Raw genomic sequence first — 18,802 nt, 5'->3', positions numbered from 1 at the left:
ATTCCCCACCCACTCTCATTCTTCAGTGCTTGTTGTGTTGTACATTACCTGTGTGAACATCAGCCTTCAATCACAGTTCAGGTTCTGTCTGGGAGTTTCAAAATCTTCTTTCTGTAGTCTCTCTTGGTAGTGTTTTCTATGAGTTTTCACCTGTTTGTTTGCAAACTCTAGCTAGAATTCACTCCTAAAGGTGCTGTACTTTCAGCAGTCCAAGCCAGATAGATGGCAATTTTCTGTAGAGTGTTCTAAATAGGCGTTTTGTTGCTTCTGTTGTTTAGCACAGGTACAAAGCCTTCACAAGAGAGCACGTTCTGATCCGAGTTGAGGTTTCATCAGTATGCATGTGATATATTGTTTTTCTTAATTGTTCTGTAAATCAAGTAACGGAGTATGTACTTACTCAGGAATGAAAATTAAAAGAAAGCAAAGCAGACTAAACCCCTATCTGAATAAGATGACAAATTAATCAGTAAAAAGAGAGATGGTAGAAATCAATGGTAGAAATTGTTTGTTCTTTACCAGTTCTTGAGCAGTTGAGTTTATAACTCTTTTCCAAGAATATATATTTTTGAGATCTTTTCAGTCACAGAATCACACAGAATCACAGAATGGTTGAGGCTGGAAGGGACTCCCAGAGATTGTCTAAGTCCAACCCCCCCTGCTCAAGCGGAGTCACCTAGAGCATGTTGCACAGGATTGCACAGGCGGGTTTTGAAAATCTCCAGAGAAGGAGACTCCACAACCTCTCTGGGCAACCTGTTCCAGTGCGCTGTCACCCTCACAGTGAAGAAGTTTTTTCTCATGTTCAGCCAGAACTGTCTGTGTTTCAGTTTGTGCCCGTTGCCTCGCGTCCTGTCGCTCGGCACCACTGAAAAGAGTCTGGCCTCATCCTCTTGACACCCTCCCTTCAGATATTTGTATATATTGATAAGATCTCCCCTCTGTCTTCTCTTCTCCGTGCTAAAACAGGCCCAGCTCTCTCAGCCTTTCCTCATAAGAGAGATGCTCCAGTCCCCTAATCATCTTTGTAGCCCTCCGCTGGCCTTGCTCTAGTAGCTCCATGTCTCTCTTGTACTGGGGAGCCCAGAACTGGACACAGCACTCCAGATGTGGCCTCATCAGGGCTGAATAGAGGGGGAGGATCACCTCCCTCGACCTGCTGGCAACACTCTTCCTGATGCACCCCAGGATACCATTGGCCTTGTTGGCCACAAGGGCACATTGCTGGCTCATGCTTAACTTGTTGTCCACCAGCACTCCCAGGTCCTTCTCCACAGAGCTGAAGTCCTTGGTTATTCTTCTAGCTTCAAGTGATAATGCTGTTCTCATTTCTAGATTGGATTATTATGGAGTTAGTGTGGGACTTCTGAACATAATTTGCTGCCTGCAAATAAGAACAAGAACTTGAGTTCTTGGTAAGGATGTACTAAACTGTTTCTTATATTGAAATATGATTTATATTACCATTCATCTGCACCGTGGAACCACCATTTTTAAATAATGGCCCTGGTAAATGATTTTTTTGTTTTGTTTTTCTTTTAAAGCCAGTAACAACTACAATATCCACACACAACAAACATAACGTTCTTATTATAGAGTCCAAAATGTTTCTTTGGTAGACAGTAACTCTCCATTTTCTTGCTTTCTCCCCTCAGGCGTTTTTCCAAGTTGAGTCTTAGCTTTCTAAGTCAGGTTGTTGACCTGTTACTGAGTGTCCAAGACTAGACTAAGCAAGTATTTATCTCCCGTGGGTTTGGTATGGAAATATTCTTGTCTATGGATGTGTCTGGTGCAAAAGACTAATGATTGCGTGATAGCGTGCATTCTTGTGAATGTCTGGTGATATATCAATTGTTATTTCCTGACATGAATTCTTTCTTTCTAAATAATGTGTTAAATTGCTTTTTATCTTTGAGGGTTAATAAATTACTGCACCATTTTGCCTTTCTTCCCAATGTTACTTCAATTCTGACCTGAACATTGTCTCAACTATCATTATACCTGCAGCAATACTGCTTTTAAAAGCTTGCTATCCTGCTTTCAGACAGTATGAAGTATTAACTATGACAGCATGTAAGAGTGTCAGTTGCTATATTAACGTGAGAAAAAATGAGAGATGGCAATCAGGAATGACCTCCTATTGATATACAGTTTAAGTCTTCGTAGACTGTTTCAAATGTGTTTTTTTTTAATCCACACTTAAGATTCCTACTGTCAAATCTAAAAAATATGCCATTTATATCATGCCCTTCATAACCATTTTTTCTGCCAGTGACAACCTCCATTGCCAAGTTCCTCAGGCAATACTCTCCTCAAATATCCATGAAAGTAGGTGGGTTTTGCAGCATATAATTAAAATGAGTGAGCTCAGGCTGGGGAGAAAAAGGTCTTTTTGATGAGAAGTCCTCATAAAGGATTGCTGGTAGCCATTTTTCTGCCATTTAATCATTTCCCCCAGTATTGAGTCTAATATGAATGTTGTCCAAAAACTTTTCACCATTTCCCAGTATGTAAAGATAGCCATTGACTCACAAATAAAGCTCCAAATTTCTCCTGAAGTTGTGAGTTGTTTCTGTTTTCATTTAAAAAACTCTGCACTACAACAGCCCAGCACAGTCACAGACCTAGCAAGTGTCATACAGCTTTCCTGCTGCTTGTTTTTTTGCTTGCTTGCATCTGGTAAAATGTCTCTAATATATATTATATGGGAAAAAGGCCTTTTCACCTATCTTTTAAATTAGGAGCCAACAGACGTGGGGTTCTAGTTTTGCCCTCCATTACTCATTTTTGCAAATATTTCTGTACGGTTCACAAATCCCTTTTGGTAATCCACAGAATTAGGAAGTCACCTTATGTCACTTTAAGCGTAGTTGTGAGTAGAACCTAGAATATTAATTTCTGGATGCTGATTATTCAGCTAACCATACCAAATCTATATACTCAGCCGTCCTTGCTATAGCCAGGTCTTTTCCTACTGGATTAGATGCCATAATCTGGACACCAAGCATTCTCCTTTTTCACAAATAGTTTTGTATTCCTTGAGCAAAATTAATTGTGTCCTACTTTCTGGGGGGCAACATACAAATCTCCAGCCTACTTCATTCCAGCCAGCCCTGATGATGATAGGTTAGATAGGTTGATAGGTTAGATAGGTTGATAGGTTAGATATGGGTGACGGTGCAAGAAGTAAGATTAGGAAAAAAAAAAATCCTTTTATACTACATGCAGCTTCTCTGCACACCTGTGAGGAATGCAGATCTGCCAGATTGGAGCTCAGTATAGGACTGGTGTCTTAGCTTATTAACACTGAAAGGCAAGGCACATGATGTGAGCAGAAAATGAGTCTCAAAAATGGTATGTCCTCAAGCTGAAAATGTGTCTATCACATGAGTGTTAATAGACAGATGTGTCTCACCATTTCAGTGGTAACTGCTGCTGCTGATTGCCGTCCTCTAGCATTTTGATCCAATATAATGTTTGATTTGTTGCTCTTCGCTTCTTTGATGATATATTTTTGGTAAGCTGATACCTGTACCAGAAGATAACACTCCTGGTGGATTTGTACCACTAATTCCCTGTCCCTTTTTGGGTACTCAGGACAAAATAGCTGTTCTTTCTGGGAACCATCTTGCTTCTGTGGCATGTAGCAACTCAGTACAGGTTGACTGTCAGCAAAAGCTGATAGTAGTACTAGACTTTGGAAGGTGAGAATTCATCTCTGGTCTCTGAGCAGGACTAGCTTTTATAGATTATGAAACACTAAATACTGCTGTACTGTAGTGATTTGTTCCTATGACAATTCATGAAGAACTGTGCCTAAAAGCAGTAGGGTGTATCAGGGTGTATCAAATCTGTTAACTTATTTTTTTTTGTATGTTTGTTACTGAATGTTAACTGCTGTTAAACTATGTGGAGTCCATCATGAGCCACAAAACAGGAAATGCCAGAGGAGGCTGATGCTAAGAAATAAATATTCCTGTTAAAATCTGAGAGGATGTTTAAATTTCATGCCACTACCATCATAAGTATTTCCTGTTCCCACAATCAAGAGGAGCCACTAGCAGATACTCACATTAAAGAGACACTATTTGGTCAAACTTGATCTCAGTCTTGCATCTGATCAGAGTAAGGTTCTACATAACCTACATTTCCTAGGATTTCTGCAGTAATAGTGCTGAAAGTGCTTTCGTGGCACTCACCCTACGAAACTGTCTGTTGTCAGTGGTGTTTAAAGGTGGCCATAGCTGAAAAATCATGAGAAGTGGATCATTTCCTACCTTAAAGCTAGGATAAAATTAAGGAAAGAACTAGCATTTAAAACGAATGTCAGGAAAATATCCAGCATGGCACTGGATTCATCTGCCAACAAAATATTGGAGATAATGTTAGTAAGAATATATATATAGGATCTAACGAAGAATAGAAGATGGGAAGGGAAAAAACTTCATTGACAAGGAGAGGGAGTGTGTGATATTTTCAGCCTGACTAGCTTTGGGATGAATTTTGTCATAGCTAACATATATTACAGGACAGAAAAGGAAGAGTAGGAGTAAATTTTCAGTGTTCACTATGGCAAAATATTAATGGTAGAGTGTCTCTGAGTATCTTTCCATGGCAGTTTAATTTATAGAGAAGATTACGCATTTTGTAGTTCTGTTTGAAATGAAGTGATTAAAAGTCCAGTGTATCATGTTCTTATTTTCCAGAAGAACAGATGTTCTTGAGATGCTGAATGTTTTTTTCTTGTCCCAGGGTACTGTTTTTCTTAGAACATTGTTAAGGGTCAGACAAAAAGCAGTGTATATATGGTGTTTTGAAGGCTATCTGTAGTGTATTTTGTATATGGTTTCAGTTTCTAATTGAATCAGCTCTCAAAAATGGTTTGGCCTACAAACACACCAAAATTGGTTTTCTCTGTTAGCCTGTCTGAGAAAAAACACTTCTTAGCATTTCTAGGATGTCTTGGAGATATAAGGAATTATATTTAGGTGCACAAAGAATGTCATAAATTATACATACACAAAAAGTTATGAAAAAGAAATGTTCAAAGCTGCAAAGTAAAGCCCTCAAAAGTTGAGCTATGCCAAAACTGAGATTATCCATGTCCCGTTTCCACTTGGATCTACACATTTTAGTACTTTTAAAAAATTTTAATGTGTACAATATCCCTGCCTTATTCAGTGCACGAAATGAGTAACGCCCACTTAGTGATCAGCTGTTCAAGAATTTGCTTTATTTCCACAGTTCAGTGGCCTGTACATTATGGTGCGGTACCTCAGCAATGCAAGCAAGCATGACTGTAGTTCTGTTTTCTGCACCCATGGCTGTGTCATTCTGCCTTCCCATGTCACTGGGCTGGCACTGGCCCATGTCTCATCACGCAGGAGCCAGATCAAGGAGATAAATCAGCAGGGATCAAATGGGTTTTATTTCGCAGAGTTTGTTTTTGATACGGTGTGCTCTCTGTGGGATGCATAATAACCAGGGTGGGCACAAGGGAGAAAGGGGATGTGGTACACAAAGGAGATCATATCTGAGGTTGACTTGATTTAGGTTAGCTTTAACTCTCATGGAGTGACGTGCTGATCTTCTCCACACTACTTGTAACTTTTTCTGAGGTGGATTAATTTCTATGGAGATCTTCTTCCGTGAATGAATCAGGGACATAATCCAGTTCCTTTGGGCACCATAAACACAAGATCATGCTTTCTCTTTGGCCACCCCCTGCTTTAGTCACTGCAGCATTTGTTAACAGATGAAGCTGGGGTTCCCCAGGCAGCGTTATCCTTGGTAAAAAAAATCCTAACTTATTCTTTGGACATTGCTTTTCTGTGTACAGAATGAGGAAGAATTTGTGAAAAGGAAACCACCATAAACCACTTGGGTCTGAGACACAGTGCACACTTGAACATTGCTACCAAAACCTGTAGAGGCATAACTGGGTCTCAGCAGATTCCTGTCCTGGTCTGTGCTGTTCTAACTTAGTACTGTGCTTACTTCTCTGTATACTCCTGAGTTGCTTGGATGGCAAAGTCACAGCTGTTAGTGGGCATTACTGATAACAAAAAAAGAGGCTCACTAGTTCTCCCAGATTTAGTGAAGTAGGTAACTCCTTACTGTTCTCAGCCTCTGTATTTTACTTGGGGCTAAAACAAGTTTAGGCTTCTCTTGCAACATGGATTAGACTAACTGTTCCAGAAGGTCATAATTTTGGATGGAAAAAAAATTGCTGCTCTTCTTAACTGGCTCTGCCTTTCAATTAGAAGAGGTTTCAGTAGTTTAGAAGTAACTTACTATTTTAGACTTATGCAGCTCAAGTTTTATCACTGTAGTTTTTCACTTTTGGGTGCTTTTAGCTTCCCGTAGAATGTACAAAGAGATACATACCTAAAAAAAAAAAAACTTAACAGAAAGTCTTGTGAGCAGGGCACCACCAGGGATGCTCAAACCTTTTCACTCTCTATAGTCAAGTTTCTATGTGGAATCAGTACTTTTCTGCAAAACTACAGCTGGGTGCGGCTACCTTTTAACCTATTATCTAGTGGTTAATGTGGGAAATGTAGGTTTAATGCTGAAGGGATTTGTGCTCGCAGACCTTACATTACAAGATTAAGGATACTGGGAGTGATTTTTTGAGTCTATAGGAGCTATTTCAATTTTTGTGGATTCTTTTTTTTGTGGATTCTTTTTTTTTGCTTTTTACGTGTCCGAAGTGTCATAGTTGCCTACGGATATCTACCTTTGGCTGAGGGGGAATTAGAGGATCATTAAGTTTGGACATGGATGCCCAAAGCCTTTTTCATCACTGTGTTTGACATCTCTTAGATTTATCTTGGCTACTTTTTTCACAAACATTTCCTCTGAATTCACACTGTTCCTTCTACAGCTCCAACCTGTAGACTAGCCTGTTTATTGCCTTCAGAGTTGCTTTTACAGATCCTATGCAGAGGTGATCATTTGCTTTTTCCCTCTAATTTCTCATTCATAGATTTCACCACAATTTCAGTGCTTTATTCTTCCTTCACCCCAATCCTTTTGACTCCTCTTACTTTTCTCTCTCACCACCTTGAATCCTGCTGAGTGTACCAGGAAAAGAGGATGCAGCTCTAAATGACTATTATATTCTAGGTTATTCCCTCTAGGCTAGAAGGTTAGGCTATAACCCTCTAGTCTATTCATCAGCATTCCTGACCTTTTCTCCTGTTTGTGAGCAATTGGTTTTTTTTAAGACACATATTGGGGTTAAGTGACTTTGACAGGATGAGTGGCTTATTATCTATCATTATGTGGCACTCAAAATGAGAACAGAAGTTTAAAATGCTGATGTGTGCCTAAGCCTTGCACTAGTCTCTCATATATCACCACCTCAATAATAGCTAGGTTGTGGGGGTTGACCCCACATTTTTTCCAGGAAAAAAATGTGGACATTAGGAGATGACTGGATTAGATGTGACTAACTTCTCTTGCTTCTCTGCCTCACTGTTTCTTTGTAAGAATAGAGGCTTTTCTACAGGAAATATATTTTGAGAGGCTCAGCCCACAAATGCATTCTGACATACATCACGAGTACCTCTGTCCACCAGCTAGATACTCTTCTGCCCTAACAGCAGTCATGGCACGTGCACAGATCTCAGCTTCTGGCCTTCAGAAAACGGGGGCATAGACATCTGAGCCCATTGCTGCACCTTCAGTTCGTCTACCTGCATTCAGAGAAGATCTAACCTTGAAGCTAGCTTAGCTTTGCTTTGCGCAGGGAATTGGACTAGATTATCTTCTGAGATCTTCTGACCCCTTCTAGTCTTGATTATGTTACCCTTCTAATACAATACCAAGCTACAGGAAAGAAGGAGAGAGAGATAGGAGGTGAATACATATTGGATCTATGCATCGCAATGAACTCTGGTTAAGCAATTTTTCTACTTTTGAGTAACAGTCTGCATATCCATTTCTAATTCATGTGAATTAATGCACGGCATCAGCTTTGGGTGGATCTGAACCCTTTACACAAATAGCAGTCTTACATCTGCTCATTTGAATGCAGCATTATTTTTGGAAGCTACAGTTGGGTGCAAATGGGGGTCAGGATGGGTATTCTGCAGCCTCAGTGGTGAAAACATTTGCAGATGACCCCCCAATGCTCAAGCTTTGTCAGTGGTGTATGCTTTAATTACTCAGATCAGCTCTGCCATAGCAAATTTTAGCATAATCTTACAACCTGTTAGCCAATTAGCTTCTGTACAGAGGTGGCTGTGACCTTGGACATCACAACAAGGGAGGCAAACAGTCTCAGAGCATGTTTGAAAGACACTGACCTGTGAATACAGGATGTCAAAAGGGCCATATCTTCCTGATATGGGCAACTTCTGAATCCAGGATGTTTGAGATCAAGAACAGAAAATGACTGAGTTAAGCTCCTGAACATGTTGAAAGTCATTCTTTTTTCTTTCATCTGGTTGTAGAGCTCTGCAAGGCTGGCCACTCCTTGACTGCACCAAGGCTAGTGTTGTTGTCTGTCCTTAGAGGTGTATATGCTGCAGTGCATAAACTCACAGCTTTGGTTTGCTTAGAATAGCAATGTGAGGAGAAGCGCTCATCTCATTTTAGTTCACCTAGGTGGAGCAGTGATCAATGAAAGCATGTCATGTTTTGCAACATCCCAAAGGAAAGATCCTTAAACTGAACAGGACAAAAGGCATCCTGGCTACATACCTCTCATATATCAATGGATCAGGACAGGTTTGTAGGGTGCCTACAATCTACTGCTTATACTCACAGTTCAGTGCAAAGCAGACTCTGTGGAGGAATGCTGGCTCTCATGAAAAATGGAACTGTAGAAAAGTGAGTTGAGGAGAAGCCGCTTTTTTTGCTGGGCCCTGGTTTGTACATTGGTTGTCAGAAGTTCATCCATCCTGATATAACACTTGCCTGTGTGCATGAGGTCAAAGAAGCTGATGAGGCAGTTAAAGACCAACTTGGCCACTGAGTTTGAGGTAGCGAGGTCAAAAAAAGTTATTTGGAGATGAGTGTGCTTGCATTTATGTGTGCATGCATGCACACTCCTGCCCTTTCTCCCAATACACCTTCCCTCCATTTTCTTAATCAGGCTGAAAATTATATTCTCTTACACCAACTTTTAAGCAATTTGGAGAGACACACTGGGAATCAAAAAGAAAAAAAAAAAAACTCTTGCTGTTTCAAGTCAAAAGATGATTCTAAAAATCTTTGCGTGACACCACAAGGTGCTTTGGAGGCAGTCAATCAATTCAGACAGATGTTACATTATTGATTGTACTGAACTGCTTCTTAAACATTATAGAGTTAACGATTTGTAAGTACACATGTGCCCTGCCGGCAGAAGTTATATTCTGGCTGCATAAAACAGTGCAGATAACTCATTTTTTATTTTGGGGGAGGGTCTGCTACAGTATTAGCACTTTCCTAACAGAATGGTCCTTGAAAAGGTGAAAAAGTACAATGAAAACAAAATAGTTTTTCATTTGTTAGTGAGGAGTCTTCTTCTGATTATTAAAAAGTAAATAAAATGGAATAAAAATGTTGCTTGACTCAAAGCATCTCTCCTGAAAATGGCAAAGTTAATGTCTCTTGTTGCTTTCTTTTCACTGAATGTAGTTGGCAAATCTGATGCAAACCAATGAAATGTTGCAATAGAGTGTTGTTTCAGCTGAAGAATGTGGACTGATTCTAACTAAGTTCAATCTGGTGTTGTACAGTCAAAGTCTTATCCTTCAATTTACCCTGATAATAAAGAATCTTTTTAGATTAGAAAAAAATCTGTAGTGAGTATGCAACTATGTATTCCTGCATTTTGCATCATTCCCAAAGTATCCATGATAAAAAAAAGAATCTCTCTGGTAATGATTTGATAACCCTTTTCAGCTGGTTATTAACTTTTCCTAAATGTTAGTGGGAATTTTTTTCTTCAGTTTAAGCACCAGCTTAATTAAAATTAAATTTTAATTATTTTTAATGGAGAATTTATTCTTGTGAAGAAGTGCAAATCCCACCATGGATTCCTCTTGATTTAAACCAGGCCTCTCTTGGTTTAGCTTACACCCACAATTTATATAATAACAAATCTACCAGTCTGATTTCTAGAAATACCCATTTCAGTAGCTGAAATGAGTCTGCTATGTTTATTTCAAGAAACCCTTTATTCAAACCAATGCAGCATTCATCAACCAGGCCCTGGAGTTCTGATGGTTTATAACATTTTCACCTCTGTACTTGCAGTATATTAGCTTCTTTCTTTTAAAGTGCATCAAAGCTTCAAAATAGATGGATGTTATCAACCAAAGGCTTTCTCTTAAAGAAAGAAGGATTTTATTTGACTGATACTCTGATTTCACTCCTTCATTTTACATTGACTTCTATTGCAGTTATTCTTTACAACAGCCTTGCTCTGATGCTAGTATTGGTGATTCATTTGCCTTACACACAGTTTCTTACATGAATTAGCAAATGTTCTTCCTTGGGTGCACCTGACCTTTTGTGTTAGCATCAGGTCCAACTGCAAAAATATTCTGCCTTGACAGGGAAGGCTAATTTCTTGTAAAATACTGGACTAAATTTGTCTGTCATATTCTTGACAAACGTTACTGTTTCTCTGGGGTTACATCAGGGAGTATAAAGGGCCTCTCTGGCTCTAGTTAAAATGACAGAAGATGTTTTTTTCTACAGGCAATCCTCAGCTTACTAACAGATCTCTCATGTCATTCTGGGATCAGGTAGCTCCTTCGCTGTGGTATATGTTAGCACAGTAAGTATACCCAGCACTGTGGCAGCACAGGTGATGCATGGTTAATGCTCTGTGTTAAGTTGAAGGCTGTACAATAGATTCCTATAGCCTGTTGATTAATAGCAGAGGTGGGAAGTAATCATTAAGACTTCCTTAAGATCCCATGGTTGCTATTAACCATTTCAGTTCCCTGCCAAGCTCTAGCAGCTATCCAGGATACAGAGAGAAGTTAGCGCTGTGAAATGATCTGTACAAACAGAATTCTGCACATATTTTTGCTGGGCCCAGCCTAAATGCTAGACCAGTATCTCCTAAAAACTGCATGTATTTTTAGTTCCCTCCCCTCTCCCCTACAGCTCTTCTGTGTGATCACATCTCTCATTCTCTCCCTTGTCGCTACAACTCTAGGCAGGGAAATAGCCAGCTCGCAGTGACTGCTGGCTCTAGCTCAAGAGTGAAAGAGCAAGAACTGACTGTAATTACTAGGTGCAAGCATAAATGCGAGTTATCCCTGCCTTTGAGGGATTGAGGGTCTGCCAGCAATTAAGGTGGATGGCTTCTGCCAGAAGAGCGTAAACACTTTGTTGTCCTTGAACTTTCTGTGACTCACAGTGAAAACCTGCCCTTCATATACAACTCTTTCAACTGTGGAAACTAAAGGAATTCTGTATTTCACAAGAGTGCTCAGCATTTTGTGGGAACAGACTATAAATGAGTGCAGTGAATTGTTATGCGTACAGTTTAAATGTAATATAAATTGGCTTGGCCTCATTAACATGTTTTAATAATGAGATCTTGAATTTTCCAAGAAAAGATATGATTCAGCTGACCCTGGGAAATGTGCTTTTATATTAAATTGAAAAAATAAACCTGGATTTCACATTATTATGTTATATAATAATTAAATCAGTTTAGTATAATAAATGTGATCTGGCTGGGTTTTTTTTATTTTGAAAGCAGCTATCTAGTAATTTAATATTCTGTTTGGTGGTAAATGAATATTGACTTTCATAGTTACTGCCTGTTAAAATATAAGTAAATACCTTGCTTAATGTATACACCAGGAAAATACAAACAAGAGACAAAATACTACAGTGATACAGTTTATGAAGAATATTAGCATTTACTGATCATTCCTGTCACTACTGCTGTTAGTTTATATTAACAACTCTTTCATTATGTGAACACCTGAAGGGTAAATTCACAAAAAGGAAAGTCACTTTACATATAACTTAATGGGATAACAATGTCTAAAATCTATTTTAAAGAAACCATGACAGGCATCTTTCGTTCAGCAGTGTCTGTCACAACAGGAAATGACTTCCTCTAGTATGCAATGGAATAAATAAAGGTCAGATGGTTCTTTTGTCTGCATTTACTTTGCACAGTTCTGCCAGTAAAACAGGATGTTTTCTATTAACAGTGCTTCAGGTTTTCTGATGAGAATAGCACCAAAACAAGGACCAGATTTTGTCTAGGTGAAATTCACTCCTCCTACATAAAGCCCTATGTGAAGAATCTACAAAGAGAAAGTGGAAATAAGAAATCAAGCCGCTAAAGTCATATGTAAGCACTTAGGCTGCAATCTGTGCAAGCTTTCGGGAGTTAGGTACTCAGCTTCCGCTGAAATACAAAGGAGGTGAGCCCTATGTTGTTAAAGCTCTTTTGAAAATTCCAGCTTTGTCAGATTTGACAGCCTATCATTATTCACTCAGGGTTAATATGCGTACGTTTATATATAAGAATAGTGCCTTGGGTATTCAAAATCTAGGCAAGCGAAAAGAGGGGAGACAGGGATGTGAAATTCATCCCTCATAACTGAGGGAAGAGCATGCAGCTTCTCGACTGTGAAGAAGCAGCAGCTTTGCTGAGCTGGACTGTTCAGAAGACAGGCTATGGGATATTCCTCATAGACTACCCTTGACCAGTGCCCTTAAGTGATCATCAGCTCAGCCAGAAAGACAAGGGGCTGTGAGTTAATTGTTGGCAAATCTGCTACCCCCTGTGGAGTTCAAGTGGAAGGAAGAGCTTTAAGTCAGCCTCACACACACTAGATGTTCCACCCAACTGGAATACTGTTTGTGTTGAGGTATGTTTTCTTTGGTTATATTTTCTTGAAATGTGCAATTACAAAAAATAGAGTATTTACATCATTACAAATTAAATTTCAGTGTCAGCTTTTTCTGTCATAAAATGGAATATTCTTGTGTGCAACAGGTAAATTATTTTCCTTGGGTATCAGATATGAAACTGTTTTCAATGCAGAGAACGATAAACTGATTACTACAGCTATATGCCTTCTGATCAAGAAGTTTCCCTGTCTTCAGCGGTGATGCTTGTCCCATAACTGCTATATCAGCTGTATGCCAGGCTTCGCAGTAGTTGCTAACCAGTCGGATCCCGTTTGCAGTTGAACCATGCCATATTACTTTTTGAGGCCTGAAAAGTAATGTTAAGAGGTTATTCCCTGAAAAATGTCTCTTTTTTGTGTTATTAAACTGTATGCCTATATGTGTAGTGATTTTGCTCAATTCATACCATATAAAAAATTATTTCTCCTTTCCTTCTGCTTGAAGCAAAAGGCAAGGGAGAAAAGGAGAACACAACCTGATATCCCAATTGTAAGCTAACAGAAATGGAGGAGAAAGAAGGCATAAGAGAAGGGAGAAGTCTTTGTGACCTTTCTAGTGGCCCAAGCTGTTGTCATTTATACTATCAGGTAAAAATAAATGTCATGTAAAACTTGCAAATGGTAATGTAAACTCACCAAGATGGATCTGTCATGACATTTCTCCCATCAAATGAGTATATTGGAACATGAGAGTTGAATTGTCCACCGTTCCCATTAAATATTGATTCCCAGTTACTGAAAAGTGTTTCTCCCTGTTGAAATTTCAAAGCCACTTTTACAAACAAAATGAATCTGAAATCCACATGTCATACCTGACTTTTATAGAAGAATTCTATAAATCTAAAATCTTATCTGCACTTAAAAACACTTCAGATTCCAGCTTCCACATCCCAGTCTCCACCCAATGCTCCTGAAGAAACTCATCTCATCTATCATGTCTGTGCTAATAGCTCTTAAACCTACATCTTTGCTTCTGGCCTTTCCATTCACAGTTATGTCTCTGCTCCATTGACTTCAGCTCAGATCTTCAGCTTGATACATTATTTTCAGTATTTCCACTGCCTTCCTCCTCCTCCTAACTGTCCACATGGTTATTTGAAGATTTGCTTAGAACTACTCTAGCTAAAGAGAAAATATAAAAGTAGTTTGTAATGAAAATACAAATTGTGATGAGGTCACAGTTTTATGACAAGTGCTGCAAATATCAAAAGCTTTGTGTCAGGGTACCTCTCAAATTGCTTTTGAGTTTTACCAGTAAAAGTTGGAACAACTTTGTTTTTACCGGTTTTCCTCCAAGCATCTGTATTTGCCTGCACTTCAGAGTAGAATCCATTCAGTGAGCTCCAAGAATCACATGTGATTCCTGTAGATTTCTTTGGCTGTTTGTGCTGGGAGCCAGCCAATACTACTGAGACGTGGTTTGTTTTACTCAATTTTAGAGTGTGTCTGTTTGTGTGAATCCACAAGATGACTCATGTTCTAGACTCTTGCAAAAACTCTCAGTTTCATTGGTGTAAATACAGTATCAGTACTAAGCACAGAATTTGCCATTATCTTTAAAAATGAGGAAAAATAGGCATTTTAGTGTACTAAACTCTGTGGTCATACTAGAAAGTAGAAGATAATATCCATCTTTGACAAATGAAGATGCAGTTTCCTTGCTAATAGAAAAATTTCCAGAAGGCTGAACATCGCACTGTTGCTATGTCAGCAGTCTGCTTTAAGTAAGCCATTCTCATAGCTTTATTTCTACCATTAGTCTTAGGGTATTGAAAAAAGTAGTTGTAGACAATACAAATGAAATGTGAGACAGTCTGCGACTTTCTACTTCAACATTACATTTCTTTCGGGACCCTGACTTGAAAATATAAAGCAAAACTTCTTCGTAAAGTGCAGTTTGGACCGAAACTTCTGCTTTTGCTGTTTTCCAAGATTTCGGGGCATCTACTGTCTATCTGAATAAAAAAAGTAATAAGCACTCATTTTTACCTTAAGATTGACTATTGGTAAATTGTATCTGTCTGTTTTTCTCACAACTGTGGCCAGATCTTGCAAATGTGATGAAAGAAAGGCTCTATAGGTAGACGTCAAACCTGCTAGCTGCGCCTGTTGAAAACACTGAAAATCTGCTCGCATGTCACCAACTAATGGCAAGTTTAAAGCCACCAGATGCAGCTGGAAAAAAGAGAAGAGATATCACCAATTTTTAAAATTTATAACATGAGGAAAATGTCTTTGAAATAAATTATAAAAATCCCTGAGCACAATAGCTAGTACATTCCATACCAGGTGTAAAGTGTCATTTGTTGCCATAACATCACATTTCTTAAAGTTATCCAGCTGACAGCAGAATTACACATTTATCTTTGAACGGTCAGAAAACCATGAAAATTATATACTCCTAAAAAATAAAACTTCCATTTAAAAAAAAAAGCTAAGGTTTTTTAAACAGCTTTCTTGGAGTTATCACGCAAACAAAATCCCCACTCTTACAAGCATGGAAATAAATAGCAAGATGTGACCATATACCATTTAAAAATTTACTGTTATCAAGTAGCAGGAGTAACATGCCTGAGTCAAACAATATAAATGCAGGAACTAATCCACTTTTTTTTTTTAAGATGTAACTTGGTTATCTTGCTTTCTTTATCTAAATATTTTAAAGTATTTTAAATTATGGCTTAGACTCTAAAATGTCTGTTTAAAAACAATCAGCATCATGAAGACAGAAAAGATTCTAATATTTTATTGATTTAATAATAACACAACTTAGTTTTTTACATTTTTGTTAAAATGACTAAGTAAATAAGTATTCCTAACTTAGAAATCAGGATTTGGGGATTTTTTTGAGTGAGATAGGAAAAGGGTGAGGATGACCACAGTAGTTCTGGATGAAAATGTTCAAAATTCTGTTCAAGCTGTCTAAACCAGTGTATTTGAAAATTTCCAAAGTAAATTCTGTGAATTTAAAGAGGAAGTATTACAAAACTCTCTCATAATGCAAAAATACAATGTTTCAAAACACAGCTATGAAGTTGGGATACGGTTCTCATACTTACTGCTGGTTTTCCATTATTCATATTTGAAATTGGACTCAATGCCGGAAGAGACTGAAATCCCTGTTATTTTAACACACACAAACATATATGTTTAATCCTTTACTCAAATCAGAATTTTAGACAGTCAGCAGTTTTCTAAATAAAACAAGCATTGAATATTAGAGAATCTGAAACTCTCCTGCCTCTGAAGAATAAACCAAAACTGTACAGCCGCATGCTTTTTCTACCGATCATTAATTTAGAAAATCACTTTAATATATGTTTAAATACTGTGCTGGACAGAGTTGCTTTACTAAACCTGAGTCTAAGCATTGCACAGTTAGCGTCCATGTCAGAACATGTTGGGAGTCCTGCATGGAATTGGCCTGGCAGATGCAGAAAACTGGTTCAGAAAAATTAAAACTGAAAGCGTAAGGAGGATGTAGAAACAGAAAATGTGGTGGGTAGGAAGATTTCTGAAGGCCTCAGTAATTCCCCCTCTTAAGTAAGTTGATTGTAGAGACCAGAGGGTTGATGAGCTTGATAGCTGTTTCAAGAACAGCAAAGTTTTCTTCTGTACTCATGGGAAGTATGAGTAATAAGGCAGTGACTGTACCAGTCTGGAAACTCACATGATGTCAGCTGGAGGCTGCAGACAATTTCCTACAACCTGAGGTCTAGACATCTTCCCAGTGTGCTAAGTGCCTTTCTCTCTGACCTCCTTTAACTTTGTTCTATTTCTTTGTCACCAGGCTTTCTCTGGCCATCTCCCTTCTCCCCCACTCCTTCCTAGCACTCTCTTGCCTTTCATTACCTCAGCACTACACAGTCAGATCAATTAACCTGCCACAAAGACTGTTCTCTATTCCCTTCTCCACTTTTTGTTTTTCATCCTCCTGGGATTTTGGGGGACAGGCAGCGTGTTCACATACAGCTTTGTACAATAACCTGCAGAATGGAGGCAGGTATAGATTAAAAAAATGAGGCTTTAGAATAGACCTCAGCACGCTGTGGGATAAGCTACATACGGATGACAATTATGTACCCTGAATGCAGGAATACAGGACTATAATCTTTTTAAGAAAACCTGCTTTTCAGAAGCTCTTTACTGAGTTTCCTTGAAAGGGACCAGGGCTTGATATGCTGACTTCAGTGTCACAAAACAGAATTCTGATTTTTTTTTTTTTTTTTTTTTTTTTGTAAACAGCTTTAGAGATCCTGCTTTGTCTCTGTAGTATTCAGAGTCTCAGAAGTTAATGGTTATAGACTAATGGCTGGCCAGTATGAACCAATTTGAAAGCTTATGTAGTGGTAGGATACTTATGCTGAACTGACAAGCCTCAACAGAAATCATATTGTGCAGAAACGATCCTGCAGTTCTGCCCAATGTTTCCTCAGTTTTTGCACACCAAGGATAAGCTTTTCACAGTCCAATATTTTGTACATACATGACTTGATATGGCTGGAGGTGGAAGGCTGTCAGCAGGGATAGGAATTAATTCACCAAGCTGAAAAAACAGAAAATGAAAAGCAAACAAAACCATATCATTAGCAGCTTCTGAACTAAAAAAAAAAAATCTTTGCACCCATACTTCCCCACCCCTTTACAAACATCTGCAACAACTCCATTTTGAGTAAGGGAACTGAAAAGGATTGGGAAACAGTGCAATAGTACCTGCAATTTTCTCCATCCGTTTCGAACACGGATAAAAACTTCACTGGTTTCACTCAGATAGATCAGTGTACCTTCTGCTACTAAATGAACCTTTTCCAACATACCCTCGACATTGCGGAATGTTGTAACCTGTCAAGTGACAAAACAAAAGCAAAACCCTGTGTGACAGCACCAAACACAGAGAACATTTCGCATGTTAAATTTAAGTCTTATTTGAGTAAGTTTAGAAACATCAAAGCTCCTTGTGCAGGAAATGCTCATAAAGTCAGTTTTACCTTATTTCATACAGAAAGCTTTTAGAACATAAAGTTCTTGCTACTTTGGCATAACAGCATCATGATTCTGTTGATTTTGCTATAACTTCACCAAGAGTTAATTCTGCACAGAGTGAGAAGATTACATCTCTAAAGTTTAGTACACTGGGTCAAAATGGGAGAGTTCAGGAGAGACTTGATAAGGCTGGGCATAGCCTATAAATATCACACGCAATTCTAGATACATTTGTCTCTGTTGTTATGTTTTCCTTACTGTTGTTGTGATCACAGAATCACAGAATCACAGAATGGTTGAGGCTGGAAGGGACTCCCAGAGATTGTCTAAGTCCAACCCCCCCTGCTCAAGCGGGGTCACCTAGAGCATGTTGCACAGGATTGCGTCCAGGCGGGTTTTGAAAATCTCCAGAGAAGGAGACTCCACAACCTCTCTGGGCAACCTGTTCCAGTGCGCTGTCACCCTCACAGTGAAGAAGTTTTTTCTCATGTTCAGCCGGAACTGTCTGTGTTTCAGTTTGTGCCCGTTGCCTCTTGTCCTGTCGCTGGGCACCACTGAAAAGAGTCTGGCCTCATCCTCTTGACACCCTCCCTTCAGATATTTGTATACATTGATAAGATCTCCCCTCTGTCTTCTCTTCTCCGTGCTAAAACAGGCCCAGCTCTCTCAGCCTTTCCTCATAAGAGAGATGCTCCAGTCCCCTAATCATCTTTGTAGCCCTCCACTGGCCTTGCTCTAGTAGCTCCATGTCTCTCTTGTACTGGGGAGCCCAGAACTGGACACAGTACTCCAGATGTGGCCTCACCAGGGCTGAGTAGAGGGCAACACTCTTCCCAATGCACCCCAGGATACCACTGGCCTTCTTGGCCACAAGGGCACACTGCTGCCTCATGCTTAACTTGTTGTCCACCAGCACTCCCAGGTCCTTCTCG

At 39.0% G+C, this 18,802-nt stretch overlaps 1 protein-coding gene and 1 long non-coding RNA gene across 8 annotated transcripts in view; one reads left to right on the top strand and one right to left on the bottom strand.

Annotated features, from left to right (window-relative positions):
• Positions 1–18,802, bottom strand: part of COL15A1 (collagen type XV alpha 1 chain) — a 180,355-nt gene that overhangs the window by 6,113 nt on the left and 155,440 nt on the right. For 5 of the 7 annotated variants that reach the window (XM_067291064.1, XM_067291065.1, XM_067291067.1 and 2 more), the window contains 6 exons: positions 17,601–17,729; positions 17,374–17,433; positions 15,947–16,006; positions 14,877–15,062; positions 13,524–13,639; positions 11,844–13,195 (listed from right to left, as the gene is read on the bottom strand). In XM_067291064.1, coding sequence (XP_067147165.1) covers positions 12,979–13,195; positions 13,524–13,639; positions 14,877–15,062; positions 15,947–16,006; positions 17,374–17,433; positions 17,601–17,729 — 768 coding nt within the window. In that variant the 3' untranslated portion in view covers positions 11,844–12,978. Of the gene's footprint in view, positions 1–11,843; positions 13,196–13,523; positions 13,640–14,876; positions 15,063–15,618; positions 15,846–15,946; positions 16,007–17,373; positions 17,434–17,600; positions 17,730–18,802 lie in introns of those variants that run through there. The other 2 variants (XM_067291066.1, XM_067291070.1) reach the window with 2 other exon arrangements.
• Positions 1–18,802, top strand: part of LOC106491019 (uncharacterized) — a 47,190-nt gene that overhangs the window by 6,192 nt on the left and 22,196 nt on the right. The window lies entirely within an intron of this gene.

Source organism: Apteryx mantelli, chromosome 2 (assembly GCF_036417845.1).
Source record: "Apteryx mantelli isolate bAptMan1 chromosome 2, bAptMan1.hap1, whole genome shotgun sequence".
NCBI classification, from domain to species: Eukaryota; Metazoa; Chordata; class Aves; order Apterygiformes; family Apterygidae; genus Apteryx; species Apteryx mantelli.
Note: the sequence above shows the minus strand (reverse complement) of the source record. Positions and strands in the feature narration are given on the sequence as shown.